This window comes from Fundulus heteroclitus, chromosome 23 (genome assembly GCF_011125445.2).
Source record: "Fundulus heteroclitus isolate FHET01 chromosome 23, MU-UCD_Fhet_4.1, whole genome shotgun sequence".
Taxonomy (NCBI): Eukaryota; Metazoa; Chordata; class Actinopteri; order Cyprinodontiformes; family Fundulidae; genus Fundulus; species Fundulus heteroclitus.
In genome coordinates, this window is record NC_046383.1 from 28649517 (window position 1) to 28670228 (window position 20712).

At 40.4% G+C, this 20712-nt stretch overlaps 1 protein-coding gene across 1 annotated transcript; it reads right to left on the bottom strand.

The window, feature by feature from the left end:
* Positions 1-2: 2 nt before the first annotated feature.
* Positions 3-5041, bottom strand: LOC105931277 (insulin-like). Its single transcript, XM_036127467.1, has 3 exons — positions 5009-5041; positions 3100-3302; positions 3-447 (listed from the first exon to the last, which is right to left on the bottom strand). Exons 2-3 carry the CDS (start codon positions 3287-3289, stop codon positions 302-304), a joined length of 336 nt encoding a protein of 111 aa, XP_035983360.1. The 5' UTR covers positions 3290-3302; positions 5009-5041; the 3' UTR covers positions 3-301.
* Between the last annotated feature and the right edge of the window lie 15671 nt (positions 5042-20712).

Genomic DNA, 20712 nt, shown 5'->3' on the forward strand with positions numbered 1-20712 from the left:
TGAGATTCATTCAGTTGAGTGACTTGTGTTTGCATCATCTCTGCCATCTCCCCCCTCAGCCAGTAGAGGACACTCCAGGACCGTAGCCGAAGCTCTGAGCCCGGCAGCCCACAGTTGCACTGACACCATCCACCAGCTACAAAGAACACAAATTCTCATCATTGCAGGAGAGGAGCCTCGGGTTATGGGTCATGAAGCTTTATTTCCTTCAGTTGATAAGACATAGCCAGCGAGTGTCGGGGCCCAGAAATTGACTTCTGGACCTCTTTACAAGCTATGAGTAGTGCTGGCCGCGGAGTGGTCAGTTGCAGTAGTCCTCCAGGTGGTGGATGCTGCACGGCTTGTGGCAGCACTGCTCCACGATGCCTCTCTTCACCTTGGGCTGGTTACGGCCAGACAGAACCCTCCACAGCCGCTCCTCCTCGCTGGCCCTTTTCGACAGGAACCCTTTGAAGTAGAGAGAGAGAGAGAGAGTTTCCATGCATTCGCATTAAATCCCGCTGCTTTCATGCCAAAGCTGGAAAAACACCATTACTGTTCAGGCTTTCATGGAAACTCGACATGTAGTAAATATTGATTGCAGCAATCTATTTAGTCTCGTTAGTTTCTGCTTCAACAGTGTGAGGAGGGGGGGGGGGGGGGGAAAAAATCTGATGACGCAGAAGCGTAGCATAGCTGATGCTGCCTGATGTTAGCTTCAAAGCGTCAGCAGAAGGTTTGAGGTGGAAGATCCAAATAATGTGTTTGGGGAATAGCTTAATGAGGAATGTTGGGATTTCACAGGAGTTGTGATGAATGGATTTGTCACATAACAGAAGTTTAAAAGCAACAATAAACCTATTGCATGTCTTTATAAAAAAGAAGCCGCAGAATGACTTTGCACACTAATGATGGCCTAGACCGACGGCTACGTTCAGTTCAATAAAGCTTTCTGCATGTTTTCCTTTAAAAAGCTTTCCTCCAGCCATCAGATTTGTCCCTTTTCTCTGTGTTAAGGCTGAACTTTAAATATAATGTGCAGAAAGTGTGGGCGAACAAAGCCAGACTGGGGGTCTTCAGGCAAAGTCACGCTGCTAGCTTCAGAGCTCCTGCCATGTAGGAGGCAGATGCAAACTTATTTTCTGCAAATCAGAAAGAATACTTAAAAAAAACAAAAAACTTCCCTTAGTTAAAGGAATAATTCAGACTTTTTAAGTTAGGTTCTGTGAAGTTTAAGATTAGTTTCCTTGTAGAAGAACGATGTCATCAGCATAAGATTGTAAAGAAGAACTACTTAGCCACATTTTTACAAAAGATATTGTTTGTTTTTATGTTCTCAAATATGAGAATGTGCCAAACTGAGCGGCATGATTCTGTAGGGGTTATTTCCAAATGCGTGCAAGATTTGAAAAAAGTAAAGTGGCGTACCATTTTTTCGATCGTGTTGCACAGTTTTGATGGCGTGCGTCCACCATGAGTAGACTATTTTCGATGTCGTGCCATAGTAAAAATTGTAGAGCTAATGATTTTCTGTTGGAAAGTTTTTTGCTGGTATCACACAAAGATGAGATGTCGTAGTTATTTGAAAATCATTGCATCAGATGTTGATCAGATTATGAGGCCATTGATCCCCCAAAGAAAATAATTCAAAGGACCATAGATTTAAACAAAATAAAATATAAATGCAAAAAAGCTCACTTATCTAGGCAAAATGATGCGTTTTTGTTGTATTGTACCAAATATTTTTACAATATTTAACCCTCTAAATGATATATTTTGTGGTACATGAGAGGCTATCGACTGAGAAGAGGGAAAAGAGAGCGCCGAGCAAGTGACAGAAGATCGAAAAATAACAAAATGTCTGAACCTTTGGCGTGCACCTCAAAAAAGAGTTTTGGAGAAATCAGTTTTTATTGTAAACACACACACAAAAAATGTTATTCTGGAATAAAAATGACAATTTAAATTGATCAATTAATTGTTAATGTGTCCAAAATCTTCCCCTGTCCAAATACTCACTGTGTTATGCCATCTTTCTATGACATACAGGGGAGCTACTCTGCCTGGCCAAAAAAATAAAAAGTTGCCACCTGAATTTAACTAAGCAAATAGGTATGAGCCTCCCATTGGATGATTCCTACATGGGCGATTATGTTTCAGCTGGCAACAAGTTACTTAACCCCAACTGGTGCAATGAGTTGCGTCTCATTTCTGGAGTAACCATGCGGAACGACACATCCCGTGGTCGTGGAAAAGATTTCAGAAGGGTCAAATCATTGGCATACATCAAGCAGAGAAAACATCTAAGGAGATTGCAGTAATTATCAAAAGAACTGGGTTAAGAACTGTCCAACGCATTAAAAACTGGATGGATAGGGATGGGGCTGGACGATATAAAGAAAGCATATTTATCGGCATCAATAATTAACAAATTCAAAAAATTTTAAGTTCAGCCCTGGCCATTTTATGCTGTTGCTTATTGACCTATTTTACATACAGAACACACAAACTCAATTCAAACTCAACCCATTATTCAACCAACTGATTACCAAGACTGCAAGTTTTTAAAAAAGAAAAAAAGAATGTGCTCTCTGAACTCTTAGAAGGGGGCGGAGCTTGTTTCCTGGATCTGTGTTTGTGATTGGTTGGGAGAATGTTACGACTGTAATATTAACCTACATGGCTAGAATGCAAAAAGAAGGAAAACTGTTATTCTATTGAACTTTTTATTCACGCTTTTTTTCCTATCATGGATATACGTCTATCGATCGATATATATTGTTGTTGAATTATCGTCCAGCCCTGGATAGTGGGGACCCATCGTGGCCGTAAAAGAATCCTGAATGATCGTGATCGCCGATGACTTAAACGTTTGGTGAAATTAAATCGAACAAAAACAACAGTAGAACGCTGGGCTATGTTTAATAATGAAAGTAAGAGCATTTCCACAGTGAATGCATGCCGTACTGAAAGCTAAAGGCGGTCCAACAAAATATTTCGTAACCTTTTTTTTTATTTTTTTTTTGGCCAGGCAGTGTAGTATATGTATACTGGTGGTAACTATTCCCTCACAGAACCTCACTTCAGATGATCCAAACCATCTCTCTGATGAAACCGTACCAAGCAGATTTTCCAGATCCCGCTTGTGGGCTCGGTTCGGCCTGTAGTAAAATCCCCGCTCCCCGCAAAGGAAGTAGAGGGTGTCCACCAGGTGTGAGCCACACAGGTGCTGGGTCGGGCCCAAGGAGGCCCCCGAAGAATGGAGCACAACCAGGAAGAGCATGGAGACTGCCCATGGTACCCTGGCCATAGGAGGGGGACCACTTGGACGGAGCACAAAAAGAGAAATGTCATATAAAACCTTAGAAGTTAGGTTTCCAAAGAGCAATGAATCCACGTTTACTTTTATGTCATGGACTGAAGGGAAAATAATGTGACGATAAAACTCCTTTTAGACACTTCTTACTCACAGGACGAAAAACATATTTTGCCAGGAGCCTGTCAAACCGTAGCAGATATAGCAACTCATTGCAGAGCATATTAGCACACAAAACAGAAAGCTATACTAATATAAGTACCAGACTTCAAAGCAGGCAGAAAACTATGTAGCTATACTTTTTATTTGAAATCAAAGGGCCAGAAAAGACATGCAGTGTTAAAACGAGATCTTAGAGAAGAGTTATCGTATGAAATTGGTTTGAAAAACTTCTGTACGTACAAAATAAAGATGCTTGAAAGTTCAAAGAAAAGTAAGATCCTGATGTGGCTGTTATTGTTTTTAATGATTATTACGTGGAAACAATATTAAATGATATCAGTATTTTAGAAAAAAATGGCTTTTATCCATTTTTCAGATACAAAAAAGGGAAAAATATTTGAGACTCCAGACTTTATTCCTAAATCTCAATTTGTAAATATGACGTGGTTTTTGGGTCATCTATCTATCCATATATATATATATATATATATATATGAGGGAATAAGCGGGTCAGAAAATGGATGGATGGATGGGTGGATGGATGGATCGATATATATATCACATCAAAGTTCAAATAAATAGATATACTGTGTATTAATCCAGTCATTGTTTGACTGGATTAATACACTATTAATAAGCTATTATCAGCTTTTAATGAGGACCATTTAAAGTTAGCCCATATTTCACAGGAACTACAATGTGACCAAGCTTTTTCTGGGACAATAGCTTTCAAAAGTGTACTAACGTGTTGAAATGAAAGTGAATCAACATTTTAAAATGTAAACATATATAAGAACTGTGTAATGTTGTTGAATCTGCACAGCTTGAGCTCTTTTGGATATTTCATCAGTAAAATTTTACATTAACTGTATTTTTTGCATCCAGCAAAATGTTGGAAAATTCTCACACCGACTGTAAAAACTTAAATGAAAATCTAAGCTTTCTTTCTTTCTTTTTTTTCTTGCCTCATGCCCCCTTGGATTACGTTCATGAACATCTTATAAAAAGAATAACTAATACATAACATCGCCATTGTTGATACTTTCTATGTCTCATTTATTTCTCAAGGTTGGTACCCTCACTGCTGTCTGACTCTTTCAGCAGTGGTCATAAGTTGAAATGGTTTGTCAAAAAAAAAATCCACAGAAAAGCAATTTAACTTCTTAGTTAAATGCCACATGTGATTGATTTTTCCTCACAGGTTTAAAGTTCGACTCCTCTTTCAAGGTGAAAACCGTATTCAGCAGTCATTTAGAAACTATATAGACTTTTTGTGGACATCTTGTAGTATGCTGCAGATTATTGGATGTAAAATGAATCAATTTTAGTGTCTTTAACAATGTACTTGTGCCAGGCATTAGAAAATTGGCGGAGCACTCTATCAGGTCCGCCACTCCTCTATTCCTTTTGGCCGCGTGCCATTCTCCTTGGCACAGCAGATTGGTTGAATTATAGATCCCGTCCGTGCTGCGCTTTTATGTTCATCCTGGTTATTATAAGTATAAATCTTGACAGCTAAAATCTTGAGGGAATAGAGAGGAGTTCACTTACCTGTGCTGTAGGAAGCGACAGAGCAGCTGGTGGTCACGGATGAAAAGGGCCTGGATTTCAAGGTGCCGAGAACATCTCTACTTGGCAACCTTCCCCCTTTTTAACTCTCCACCTCCACCCGCTCTTTGCCAGCCACAGCAAAAAGCCAAAGGTCTTCTCATTGACACCTGGACCTGTAAGCACTCTTGATCTGCTCAGCTGCGGCGCCACGTCATTTAATTGACTTGCGGGACCAACCGCCACCGCGATCTACTTGAGAACCCGGCCACCCGGAGTGATACCCATCTCACAACCTCCTGCTGCGTACTGGCCTCACCGGCACTGTTCAAAAGCTCACAAGCACCATATGTCACAGTGTGATCACCCAGAGTAGATTAGAAGACTTTAAAGCTTATCAATGATCGGCAGTGCTGTGTTTAATCAGTCAATTCATTTTGTTTTCCTCATACTGTGTTTTGTAGGTTGATAAAGCGGTGGAAATTATGTTAGGGTTATTAACTCACTGGCCTCATAATCTGTCAAAATCAGTCTGAGGGGTGAGTACTTGACCTGCGCTCCGCTCTTTATCGCACATTAAAATAAAAGGATCAGGAGATCTTTGTTAAGGATTTGATAACGATTGAGATTTTATCAGGACCAGTTCTAAAATGACTATGAATTACTTAATTGATTAGGAAAAGAAATATGTTGACAATACTTGTCTTGTAGCAGTACCACGTTGGAATCAGAACAGGGTTTAATACAATAAAGAGTGTGCCCACAGCATGTTAGTAAATGACACATAAATCCCAGAGCATAGAGGAAAAAAAAAAAAATCTGCTTTATTTGCCAGGTATGTGTACACATATAAGGAGTTTCACTCTCGATTGTAAGATTCTAATGATGTGCTTACTTATACAATAATACAATAAAACTTTAATACCAAACTTTAAAAGAAAATTTTGTGGATGCAGTGAACAATGCAGACTGAGCATTCATCTCGACCAAATCTGAAACGGATAGGTCCTCACTGTCTCAGTCAAGCAATGCTTCTTGGTTCATTGGTTCTTTCTGTCTGGATCCAGACTTGGTTCTGCACTATGCAGCTTGTATATCTGGGTAAGGAGTCACTACAAGATGCTGATCAACCAATCTAGGATGAACTTGAAGTAAAGCAAGTTAGCCGGTAAGGAAAATCTTTTTTTTTTTTTAAACAACCTTTAGGCTGTGAATGATTTTCACATTCGGAGTTTTAAACATGAAGTCATTATGTCACATAAAAGACCAGCTCATAATAAGATTTTTGAAATTAATAAGTTTTCAAAGTTAAGGCTGATTACAGGTTATTTTAAAAATGGTAGAAGACAAATTTTGATATTTATCTACAGGCATTAAGAAAATAGTTTTAAGCACAATATTTGATTTCATTTAAAAAAATGTTGTTTTTTTTTGGAAATTCCAGGATGCCACCAGTTGAAATAGGACAAGATTTTGGTTAGAACGGCAACGATATTTCAAAGTGACCTGGAGAAAACAGCTTCTTCTAAGCAACAGGCTGCTTTGAGGAATGCATTACATAATTGTCAGTGTGGGCTGCAAGGATGTGTTATATGATAATCAGCTATGCTTGATGCATTCCGAGCTGCAAGCATTGGCCAGAGAGAGCCTTGATTTAACATGAGTTAGAAACACTACAGGAAAAAAAATGAGTTCTTAATTGCATACCTTTTTTACTCAGCTTCCAGGCAGCAGCTGCTCTTGATAATTTCAGTGCATCTCCTGGTGGGTGAGCCAGATTTAGATGAAAGTTGACATACTGTATAATTTCTTGCAAATGATGAGTCAATCCCTGAGGTAAGGCATTGCAGCACAGCATTGTGCCATTATTTCATTGCCTTTGACTTGAACCTTTTTGAAAACCTACAAGGATCTAGAAAGCACTGCAGAGAGAGAATTTAGTTTGTATGTAAAATTTTACAAGCAGATTTAAAATGGAAAAAGTCCACATTTTTAAATCACAAGTCAGCAGGAAAAAAAATGTTATAAATCAGGGTCTCAAACTCAAATTCCCGAGGGCCGGGGTTCTGCAACCTTTAGGTGTGTCCCTTGCCCTACACACCTGAATCAAACGGCTAAACTACCTCACTTACATGATGCAGTCAAGCTCTGCAGAGCTCTGTTAATGAGCTGATATTTGAGTTGGGTGTGTTGAAGCAGAGACACATCTAAAGACGCATTCACACTGAACGCGAACAAGGCGAACGGAGCGAGTGTTTTATCCCTATATAAAGGGGCGATCATGCCTAAATTAACGGTTGGTGATGCGAATGACGTCTTTTGAGCGATGCGAATGAAGTGAAGCGAAACTGCGAATGGCGGGGTGGACGCGCGAATAGAGAGAAGCGAAGTTTTGCTCTAGTTCAACAATCTGACCTTCTCTCTCAATTTGCGTTGTGTTAAGGGTCCTCCTCGTCCATTTATTTCAGCGTGGCAGAGAAAGAGGGGGAGATCTGCTCAGTGTGTATAGCCTTTATCCTACATAATTTTGCTGTGATCGAAAGTATGCGAGACTGTACTTAAAAAACGTCCCTGTTGAACAGGGTAGCAGTTCCACCACCTGCTGGACCGGAGTAGTACTGTACATTTTCATCACAACCTCCCCTACATCATTAGGTTGTTTTACACAAATGGACCCAAAGCAGATGGAAACACGAAAACCCAAAAGTCCCATGCTTTAAATCCTGGGGGCTTTTAATGGAAAAGGGGCTAATGTGGTCTTGTAGTAAGAAGGTCCTGGGTTCAAATCCCACCCTAGGGGTTTGCATGTTGTCCCTCTGCATTCTTCTATTGAAAAACGTGTGAAACAGATGGTAACTTTAGAGTAATTAGATTAGGTGATATACAAAAGTGGTGGAGGCTTCTTCAGATGCTTTTGAAACCAAAGGTTGTCAGACACAACATCACGTGTTATTCAGTCAATACAAGGGCAATAAAGAACTACTTCCTTTCTTACTTTAAATATGACGATAGATACAGGTTCTTATCACAGTTATGTCAGGGGATCATGATGGCTCACACTTCATCAGAATACGTATGAGGCTGGCAGTAACTGCAGGTGATCTTCTGTAAGGCAGACCTTACTTTTTCCAAGACAAATTGCATTTAATATGGCAAAATCTCAAGCCATGAGATCTTGTTACTCTCATACTGTTATTCAATAGTCAGGCATGGGGCACTGAACTGCAGCTAAACTTGAAAATAAGATGGCCCTCCTTTTATATTCTTTGGCTTTTTCAAGCAGCCCAACAGGCAAAAACTGAATTAATTTTCCTCCATAGACAATCCTGCTTGGTTTGCTAACAGTGACCCTCAAGTCTCTGCTGAACCATCTGGTGGATTAAGCAGCAAGGACGGTTGGTGTGAGTGACAACAATTCCCTTCAGTCCACATTAAATACAAATGTTGTCAGACTGGATGGGAAAATTATTCCAGGCCCGTCTTGTGTTCTCAGAACAGAAATCGGACTGCTTCCTTCTGCCTGAGATTTTATGAATAATGTGAATTGCATGAATTTGTTTGTGTTATTACTCGGCTGCCTGAGTATGCTTAAAGCTAATGTTTCCTTGTTGAGATAATTTAATCATATTTGCCCTCCTACATTTTTCCATCCCTTTTTTCAATTGAATGTCTGGGATTGGACTGTGGATCTCTCTCTCTCTCCCTAGGCCCTTACACTCCAGTTCTTCTTGGGGTCATTCCCAATTCAGCAAAGAGACATGATTTATCAGGAAAATGCCTTGGTCTTTACCTAGGCCTCCTCAGGGTTTGACATTTAGGTGGCCTGGGAGTCATCCTACTCAGATGCCTGCACTACCTCAGCTGGCTGCCAGAGGTATAGCCACCATAGTCTCAGGTGCTTTTGGCTAACTAAATTCCCTAGTGTTTCCTTATGGGTTAGCCCAGTTATTAAATGCAGAGAACTCACTTCAACCACCATAAATCCAATACCCACCAACACTCCAACAACAAACCTTAGTTGGTTGTCCATGTGTACCCTGCCTCTTGGCAATTGACTACCAGAGATCGTCTCGACCTGCATTCATTGATCGGGTGTTGAAAATTGAAGGATGCATGGTCTGGAAGCGCCATAGCTACTACAGAATCACAAGTCCATCACAGGCCAACAATTAGACACTCACATCTAGGGGCAATCTAGATTGGGCAATCGACCTAAAATTTTGGTTGTGGACTGTAAAAGGAAGCTGGAGTACCTGAAGAAAACCCAACATCTATCAGGACAAAATGCATATGCCACAAAAAAAGGCCCCAGCTAATATTTGAACTCAGGGCGATGTTGCTGCTATTTTATAGTCATCTTAACCACACCACTATGAAACCCCAGGTTTTGCAATTATTAGGACAAGGATAAAAGTGTTGAAAATAAAGCTTCTTCTGTAGAGTGGCCTTACAAATAGGGTGCAGAGGCCATTTAAGACTGCATTCCTTAAGCCATAATCTCTAAAACATTTTTATGGGACCCACTGCTGTCCTGCAACTGGAGCTCAACTGTAGGGAGTATGATTAGTGTGCAAAAAAAAGTTTAAGCTGTTGGCAAAAAGGGTAAAGTTTGGGCTCCTTAAATAAATTTTTACTCACAGCAGAAGCCGTATGAAGCAGTTTTCCATCCTATTGCTAAATAACAGTGAGAGGAAACAGGCCTCTCAATACCAGCTAATGACATGACGTCTTTTGAGGAAAAATAAACAAATAGGTATAGGAAGGAAGCTAACCAGGACCCTGGCACTCTGGTTTCAGAAGCTGTCAAATGTAGAACAAGAAAAGGCCAAACTTTGCTTTGCTTTGAAACATATTTCTCAGGAGAGTAGGGCAAAGCGGCGAGAGCTGTGAACAACAGGCTGATCCTTTTAGCCCAAGTCACATGGCTGCTTCAAACATGCACATCAAATAGCACAGAACGCGCAGCCACCCTAGCCACGCCGAGACTGACAGGAGTTGGGTGGAAAGTCGGATAGGTCCCTAAGGTGAGAGTTGCATAACTCCTCTTCCACTGCAGTTGAAGAGATAAAAGAGAGTGCGGAGTTCAGCCGGGCGAGATGCTGTTAATCTGCACTGATAGAGGGCCTTTTTACCCTCATAATTATCCAAGACTTTCTGAGGACAGAAACTGAAGGGACTTAGAACATCAATAAAAAGAAATCACTGACTGACTGCATACAACAGAAACAGTCCGGATCATTATGTTTTTATGCGCGAGTTTGAACCATAAGACAGCAGAAGTAATGAGACTGATTTCCATAAGTCAACTCAGAGAAGCAGATGCTGATAAAGACCCAGAGAGGATTCATCTCTGCATTAGACTGAATGATTACTTGCCTGGGAAAAAAGAAAAGAAGAAAAATCTTCAAAACAGTATCAAAAAAGTTGGAGACTTATTCCTTTATGGTAATCTTTGGCAAGGGCAAACATTTTGAAACCTGGCAGGTCAAACGCTGCTGTCATATATATATATATAAACGCTATGCCATGCATCTGTGCGCATAAGCACAAAAGACAGAGCGGACGTGTCCTCCTGTTCCAGACGCTGCCCTCCATGTGTGTCATGGCCTGCTGGCTCAGATCCATGACAGAATGCCTCGGAGTTTAAGAAATTGTTGGCCTGTATGTGTGTGTTTGTGTTTTTGTGTGCGTGTTTGTGTGTGACTGTGAGTGAGAGAGAGAGAGAGAGAGAGAGAGAGAGAGAGAGAGTGGACTGCCCTGCCGTCTGCACTCCCCTGTCCCTGCAGTGACAGGCGCTAATGCAGTACTAACCTCTGTCATGACCTACTTTGCTATGCTACCTCGATCCCGACCCTTACGAGGTCCACACACAGACGCGCACTCGCACATACTCATTAATAATAATTAAAAAGGATGGGATCTCCTTACAATCCAGAACATGTTTTTTTTTTCTCGATTTATTATTATTATTTTTTTTTGACAACTGTACACCCAGGGCCATCTGAGCAGATTGGGATTCGAAGCTGACTGCATGGATATGGGGACAGAGTTTGGTGAGAGCATTATTTGACAGCTGAGAAAATGACTGAGTGTTATATATCTGACACGTTCCCAAGAGAGAGGTGAGGAAGGACAGAATGATAGCCAGTTTGATTTTCAGCCCAGAAAATAGATTTCCATTTAAACCCTCATGCGACCAGCCTTTTCAAGCTGAGCTCTGGCCAAGACAAGAGAATTTCATTTAAAAGTGGCATTTCTCTAGTTTTTAGCCTGATTGATTGATACAAGAGTGTCTCGCTTTCTCTCTGAAGGGATTTGTTTTTTTCTCACCGCTGCTGAAGGGACAAAAGATGCTCCAACTAAATTCAATTGTTAACCTTGAATGTACCAATAAGACATGGTATCAGCTTAAAATGCTGTTGAGCTCTCCTATTTCTCACCAAAACAGAGCGTTCCCACAAGCTTTGGGACTGATGGGAGAAAATCTTGATCTTGTTGGCACTGACAGCATTCAAAATCTGTTTTTTAAAGCTTTGTCTGCCTTAAGACAAAATGTCTGGACTCGTGTGAGGCTGAATGAACAGACAGCGGGGGCTTAAAGTAAGTGTACATCAATACAAACCATCAATCTCACAGCAATTGATAAATTCACCCCTGCTGATTTGTACCTCTATTTAGTATCCCCACATAGTCATATCATCTCAACTAAACCCTGTTTTTATCCCCCGTGTTCTTAACCTTTTCATATAAGTTTATTTTTCTTAAAAGTGTGCTATTAAGCTTCCATTAAGCATTCAGGGTAAGTTTATGGGCTATACCAAACATGTTCATAAAATCTTTTGCAAAAGAATATTTCTCAGATAATGAGATTTCACCACCTCAGTTGACCCTATTTTGAACTAATTTAAAATTCACCAATTTTTTTTTTTTTTTCCAACTAAGCTTTAGCTGGCAGTGCACCAAATCAAAGTTTACTCTGACTTTATACATGTAAAAAATGGTTGCCAACAGAGGCAGAATAGTAGAGCCGTACATCTTTGATCCTGAGTCAGAACCAGAGCGAGAGCCTCCTGCAAATCCAGGAAGGATCAACCCAGTCAAAACAAATTAATTAATTCACACGTACCATAACTTCACAGAGAAGTTCTCTGTCACTGGTGACAAGCTTGCGCTCTACTCTTTTATTTCTTATCTTTATTTCTTAAGGTGCCCGAAACTCTGCCCTCCTTCAACAGGAGCACGGCCAGCTACCGCAATAGCTGTTGTTATGCGCTACATGCTTGCTCGGTTGGCTACTTGGCTACTGTAATAACACGCTACACTCATTCACCAAACGCTAAAATCAGAGGGCATGTCCGGGGACAGCTTTTGCTGTGAACTGGTAGTTTAAAACTGGGACTTTCCCCGGAAACCGGGGACATCTGGCGGGGTAATCCTGTTCAAATACTGTTCATGCCGAACAACAATGCAAAACACACAAGAAATGACTTAGACTTAGACAACTTTATTTGTCATTTTGTATGCACAGAGTGCGTACAGAACGAAATTTCGTTTGCATACAGCTTGAAAATTACAGTGAATTGCAGTAGATTACAGGATAAAGTAAATTACAGGATAAAATAAAATAATCTTGTAGCTGCATTTCTGTCATCTGCAAATTTCCTCTAAACAGTAGGCACAGAACTTTCTTTCAGTAGAAGTAGTTTGGTATATCCTGCCATATACTGTCGGTAGTTTTCCTTTTTTTTTTTTTTTTTTTTAGTTTGGTATATCCTGCCATATACTGTCGGTAGTTTTCCAAACAGTCTTTACTGGGCAACGTCCCCGGCTGTGAAATTGACATAAAAAACAACAACAAAGCTACGCATCGCTGTTCTATGTGACTCGGTGAATGTTCACAGACACGTTTTTTATTGCAGCCAACAACAGCACATTTGTCTTTTCCAGCAGCTATTGTGCATCGCATACATAATAGCTGCTGGAAGAGCTGACGTGCTACTCTTCTAAAAATGGAGTGGGAGTAGCTCCGCTTGGTTTTCTAGGTTAAGGGGCCGGGCTCAGCTGAGGTTGCAAGATGAGGAAGCAGTACCAGCTGATGGTGACGCAGCAATTGGGAGGATTTTGAAGCAGCTCATTTTTAGACACCACCAAAAATGTTGTTATTGCCAAAAAATGGCTGGATGTTGGGGTTGGGGTGGGGGGTTAGCACTTGGATTGTTTCTAAAACAGTAGAGACCCCAAATGGCTATACAAAAATGTGCGGAATGGGAATTTTTCAAAATAGGTCAGCTTTGATTATTTTCAATAACTTTTAGAGACAAATACGTAAACAATGTTTGATTCAAAAGAATAGTTTCATTTACTGCTAGGTTATTTTGAAGGTATTCTGTTTTTTACACCTTATTCAAGAATCAGAATCCTAAGCAAGGTTCGCACCACAGTAATGTCTTATGTCACAGGTGTCAAACTCAAGGCCCGCGGGCCAAATCCGGCCCGTCAAGGTAAATAATCCGGCCCTCAAGAGCCAAAAAAAAAAGGCATCATGTCATAAAGTAGAGGCATATATCCTTTTAAAGTGTATAAAGTGGCTAAATCTGTACCTCCTGTAAGTGTAACTCACCCCAATATCAACTTTTTTTGCAGATAAACTGTATAAACTGGGCCTAAGGTTGCTACTTTTATGTTACTGTGCATTTTTTATACTTCTATGTGAACTGGAATGAAATTATGAAATGAAAAGTATCATCTATGCACGTGCAACCGGCCCTTTTAATGACTTCATGACGCCAAAGTGGCCCTATATAGAAATGAGTTTGACACCCCTGGGTGGTGATGTGTAAGTCAATGTGTGTGTGATGTTACTATGTGTGCATGTTGCATAAATGTAAAAGTATATATGTAGGCTGAGAAGGCTGTGTGGGTATGTTTAGTACAGTGATGGCTTGTGGAAAGAAACTGCTCCCATAATCTGTTGATCCTGGTTTTGATGCACATGCAGCGTCTTCTACAGGGCAGCAGTCAAACAGGAGAGCTGCAGGATGGGTGGGATCTACTGTGATTGACTCAGCCCTGCAAACAGCAACTGTGTGGACGGGGCAGCCAGTTATCTTTAGTGCTGTGTTGACCAGGATCTGGTGTCATGATCTAGAGTGTGGACCACACTGCACTGCAATGTGTTAGAAAGCTCTCGGCAGGTAAGCAGTAAAATGTCACCAGCAGCTTCTCGCAGAGGCTATTTCTTCCGAGCACACTCAGAGTCCTGATGCTACTGAGCTTACCAGATGATGGTGGAGAAGTTTGCAGTCCAGGATAGGGCAGCAGAGATCACAATAACTAGAGGTGTGACGATCTGAACTCTTCACTCGTTCACCATTTATGTAGGGGAGAAGAAAATCCAGTCTATTCTTCCAAAAATCTGTGCTTCCTAAAATCCAGCGTTGTCACCTTTGTTTCTGTGGTATTTGCAGGCAGATTATTAACAAAAAACACCACACAGACAGACTCAGTACCCTTTTTCCCAACAGGCAGTTTCAGTGAGAAGGGTGGTGATTACTGTATCATCTGTCAACATATATGGTCGTTAAGCAGACGAGTGGGGATGTACAGAGGAAGGTTTGCCTCGATGTTGTTTAGGGCCAGCCTTTCCATGCAATTACAGGCAACAGGTATGAGTACAGTAGGGTTGCAAGAGGAGGATTGTTTGGTCAGTGGAATGATTAAATCAAACTTTAGACAGGCCAAGATGAAGGCCTATGTTTAGGCAAGGGTTGAAGACTCCATTGAATACCTGGTCAGCACAGGCCCAGAGTGCATTTCCTGGAAAACCATCAGGTCTGGATGCTTCGTTGGGTTTTACCTTGCAGAGCATCTGCCTGAAAAGTGGATTGTAACTGAGGTCGTTCTGCTAGCATGATGCCCTGGTCTGCGACTGTGTCCGTCACACCTACTCAAGTTGCTAATATGCTGGTTGCCCAGCCACAATTGCCAAGGGCTGATATGGGAAAATGTCTTTTCTATTTTATTTTTGTAGCACAGTTTTGCTTTCTTGATCCCCATCCTCCGGTCAGCTCTAAGAGGGGTTTACGGCTCCCTTTACCGGACCTGACGGCGGACTGGGCAGTTTTAGGTAGGGTTCTGTTTATCCATGGCTTATGATTGGGAGGCAAATGGTAAGTTTTTCAAGTATAACATTTTCCATACAGACATTGAGGTAGACCATCATAGTTTGAACAGTGTCTGCCAATATTGAGAACATTGAATGTTGCCTTCAGCTTAAATGTATTCAGCTCTCAGAAAAATAGTTAGATCCATTGGTAGAAATGTAGATTGCTCTTTAACAAAAAAATATTCTAGGTCCAGTATAATGATGTTCTTTTTAGATCAGAAGTTGTAAACATAGATAAAACCCCAACAACACTGGAACATGGTGTGTCTTGTAAGCTCCAAGACTGTGTCAGGAATCAGCAGGTGAAGATAGAATCATCATTAGAATTAGCTTTATTCGCTTTATTTACTTTGGTTCCACTTTGCTCATAATGAAGGCCTTTAAATATAAATATATATTTTTTTATCATCAGAGAGGCAGGCTAGGGAAAGAAACAGTCACTGGTCGAGTTTCCATCAACGTATTTTAATGCGCATTTTGAAATATTGCAGTAGAAAAGATTGATGAAAACGGCAAAATTCAAATTAGCACTAAATTTTGTAAAAAAGCTTTTAGCTCGCTTGAGATGGTTTTTGATTTTTTTCTAAAAACTGTAAATGCACTAATGATGAGATGGAAACACATTTGTCGAATAAGTTCTGCTGTAGTGAACGCTTACCTCACCTGACAGATCAGCTGTTTCTGCTGCCGGCGTCTTCCCGGATATCTCCATAATGCTCGAAAACAGGTCTGAATGCAACTAAATGTATGCGTGGCCTGACAAAGAGACGCGAGCATTTATAAGTCTCATCCGTGAAAAAATAAAAAAAAACCTCAGCAGATTCATTAAAGCCTTGCTCCATTGCTGTTCTGTGACCCATGCAACATCTACTTGCTGTTTATTACAGTGAACGTCAACGTATGACGATGTTATGCTGTGCCTCTCCGGTTTAATTCACTTCAAACCGGTAATGGAAACACTTCAGAAGTGCATTTTCTTTTTTGCTATATTTTTAAAGTTTTCACAAAATTCGCACGAGAATTGGATGGAAACACAGCTATTGGGGCAGAGTTTATTTACATCGTTTTCAGAGATCTTAAGTCCTAGCAAGGGGTCTGAAGAGAGGAGTGTTTGGTTCATGGGGAGCTTTGGTGTCAGAGTGAGATATGGACGAGTTGGTGAGAGGTGCAAATGGCTGCTTTTCAAACTTTACAAATATTTTTGAAACTCAGCAGTCAGCTAAAACCAAGTAATTTTCTTTGCTAGGTAGTTCAAGGTTACACATTTTGTGGATCAGATATCATATATTGGTGTGAAACATGCTTAGGAAAGGGGGCCTGTTGGGATCTCTCCTAAATCTGGTTAAATCTCTGGAGTGACATCTATCTGTTCTCAAGGTTCCTTTGCCGAAAACAATCCCCAATGCACCCATTGGTGTCATTAGTTTATCTGGGAGCTGCGAGGCTCTTCTGTTATTGTTAATGTCATATTGCTGCCGTCTAGTAGCTCCTGGTGGCCGCATGTACTGTACACTTACCAGGTGTAGAAACACACAAAAGAGACAAAAACACAACCAAGAACAAGGACTTGGAAGCTGCCATCTTTAAGTACATGAACAATAACAGAAACTATAAAAGAGAGAAGTGCAGTAGAGAACATTTCAAGATCTCCCAGCATCAATTGAAACGGACAACACAGAACCAAGAACAAGCGCTGTTGACTACGTATTTACCTCTGAACTGGGAGGGTGGATCTGGAAAAGACACAAAACTCAAGGTCCCCATGGCGAATTTGCAATTAGGACAGCTAGGGGGAATACATGATTTTTGCTGTGCTCAGTGACAAATTAACTACAAGGAACTAAAATCATGTATTTTGTTTTGCTTTTCATACATTTAAACACAAAAGTTGCTGCCACACTGTTTCCTATGTTGCCATCTTTGCTGGCATGTTGGAAAATATGTTACAAAGGTCTAATTGTGAGGAATTAAAGTGGATTTTGTGGAACGTCATGTCCTGAGGTAATTCGTTGATGCATATGTTGCCTTTGAAGTACCGGCCACCTGTTTCTGAAAATTGCATCGGTATTGAGAGCTGGGATGTGGAATTCAGTGTTCTGCCCCCCCCCCCCCATGTCATATCTGACATTGAAACTTCAATGCTATATACATGCCCCCAATTGGCCAGAAAATTACTTGCCAAATTATATTCAGAAAGGAGGTCAAGAGGTCAAGTTTACTTTCAGGTTCAAGCATCAGAAATGCTGCGGTGAATGACTCTTAATCAGAGCACACAGCAAAGCTGGATTACTGCTGCGATAGCTGAGTTGCTTTGCATGACTTCTGTAGCACTGCTGCCCATGTGCGGGAGACGTGGTGTGTGAGCCTGGTGGTCATCTGTTGGAATCTTTCAACATGTCCAAAATATCTAAGATGGCTAGGCTTATCTGGTGATTAAATCACATGTGCTATAGCATCAAATGCTTAGTGGGGTCATGTTGGACAATCAATTTCCTCTGGCGTAGTGTCTACAAATTGAAATGAAAGACATATTTGAAATTGTTTGGCAGCCACATTTAACCCCAAGAATCTTGCAGACTTATATTTGAAAGAGATTTAAATCAGACGCAAACTCTCAAAAACACAAAAAGGCAATGCTTTAAACCTGTAGCAGCCATGTTTTAAGGTTGGGACTGGTAAGAAACCTTCACCTTTGCCAAGTGAAATTTTGAATTCAGGGGACTTCCTGTTAGATTTTTAAAACTGACAAAGAACATTCTGACTTTTCAGTAAAATGCATTGCACAATTAAACTGCATCATTTAGCTAAACATACAGTGCCAATGAATAAGAATGCTAAGAGACTCTTAATTTGATTTAGGTCTAGAAATTGATTGGTTGATTCTAACATGGTTGTTTCTTTATTATTATTATTTAACACATTCTAATGTAGCTCTGATTGTAAGTTTAGCGTTGTTGTCCCCCGTAGCCTTTTGCCAAATCTAACAGGTTTTCTCACGGTATTGCCTTGTATTTAGCTCTATTCCTCTTCCCACTAACTCTGACCAAGTTCCATATCTCAGCTGAATAACAGCATCCACACTACATGATGTTGCGAGCACATCGCCACACCAAATAGATGCTGTGTTTCCGAATTAGAGTCAGATTCATCTTTATTTGCCAACACTGTGTGCACAAACAAGACATTTGACTTGATTTCACAGGCTGCTTTATGGGCATTAAGTATGAATAAATACACTTTAGAGAAAATATAATATAGGAACAATATATACATGTTTGTTTATGTACAGTCAATTTTCTTTTTTATGTTTTCTGTAAAGAAAAGAATATGGCAAAATCAGGTTGTGGTAGTGCAAATATTCTTATTTTGTTTCACAGAAGACTAGCTGACTACTCAGGCTCTGAGGGTTTCTTTGTGTTTATCAGATACACAACCTTGGAAAAGATACTCTGTGTGTGTATGTCTATGTTTTTTGTAAAATGTACTCTGTTGTGCCAACCTGAAGGTAAAGTCTGCAAAGATATTAGCTACCTTGTTCTTACTTCTAGACCTGTACAAGTCCTGGATGTCAGGAGTCAGTGGGTAAGGCTGGGGAACATCACATCCAGCATCAGGACTATTAGCACTGGCGCCCCCCAGGGTCGTGTGCTCTCCTCACTGCTCTTCTCCATCTACACCAATGGCTGCACGTCAGGAGACCCATCTGTCAGACTCCTGAAGTTTGCCAACGGTCATCAACCTCATCAGGAATGGTGATGAATCAGCCTAGAGATGGAATGTTGATCAGATGGCTGCTGGTGAGGCCAGAAAACCTAGTTTAGTCTTGACTAAAATATGACAAAAACACAAATGTACAATTTAAATGTGGAAGTAGTTTTAGACAAAATTAGAAAATATCATAAAACACACACACACACACACACACACACACACACACACACACACACACACACACACACACACATATATATATATATATATATATATATATATATATATATATATATATATATATATATATATATATATATATATATATATATATATAAGAGAGAGAGAGAGAGAGAGGCGCTCCTTAGACCCGTTTTTGACTCTCTGGTGGCATCAGCCATCTTTTATGCTGTATTTTCTGGAGCTGCAGCTTATCTCTACAGCTGAGAGGAGGCAGTTAGATAAGCTCATCATGAAGGTCAGCTCTATCCTACAATGTCCCGTGGACCCAGTGCAGTTGATGGGAAACAGGACTCTACCAAAATAAAGGAACATTATTTCAGATCCTTCCTCCCAACAGCTGTTAGACTTTATAACCATCACTGGTCCCAAACCATTCATTAAGTGTTTACATTCCCGCCGTTCAGGACAGTATTTTCATTATTCTAAATAACTTGTTGCTGTTTTTGTGCATGAATATACATGTATATGTTTTTATTTATTTTGTAAATCATCCCACTCGGTTGCACATTTTTTAAATCTGAGTAAACAATAACTGTACTATATTGATATTTCTATTCTATTCTATTTTGTTGACATCATCACCAGTGTTAAATCCCACCCCATCTTCTTTTCTTAATGAACACATTTTAATTGCTTTTTTTTTTGCCTAAATGAATGGGAACAACAACCTAAAAATAAACTGTAAATGTGCAAGGCTGATAGACACACACTGTGACTGGCTGTTATTGTTGCAAAAGGTTGGTCAGATTTACAAAATTCAGTGAAATTTAAAATCTAATTCAAAAAGTTATTAGACTCCTAATAGCAAAATATTCAGTAGCAAGTGGGCCATTTCTTCCCTCTCAAAAACACAAATGTGAAACTCCTCCCGAGGAAAGTTCACCAAAGTTCTTAAGGTCTTTCACCTGCAAACACGATTTCACGATGAGAAGCACTGACTGATGCTGTGTGCTTAAGTACGAGTCCATGCATGATGATGATAAAGAAAGGAATAAGAGTTAACTGTTAATTTCTTTTTGCATGTATAGCAACAAATCAACAAGTAGCTGTGATGTGGGATAGCTGGGCTTCAGTCTTGAGGGTTGGAGCTTACTTGGTCTGCCACAGAATATATGTATGTGTGTGTGTGTGTGTGTGTGTGTGTGTGTGTGTGTGTGTGTGTGTGTGTGTGTGTGTGTGTGTGTGTGTGTGTGTGTGTGTGTGTGTGTGTGTGTAGGTGTGTGTGTGTGTTTGCACAAATCGATGTGACCGGTATCACCTCCCTGAGTCTGCCTCCCCCTGCTCTGGGAGATAAAGCACAGAGAGCTAACCTACAGCCACACGTATGAGTGGGATTAACAACCAGCACTTATTTGGAAGAAGAAAAGAGGCAGAAGCTAAAGATATAAGGATTCCAATACTTTTCATTATTTTGTGGAGTAGGTGTACAGCAGGCGCTGTCAAGGAAAAGGTCAAAATCAATCAATCCAGCGCTATCTATCTGCCTGCCTCAAATTGCATATTGACTCCATGTAACAGTCTCCAAACTGTTGGATTAGATGCATGTTGACAGAGGTCTAAGGCTGGAGAGGAGCTATTTCGCTAGAGT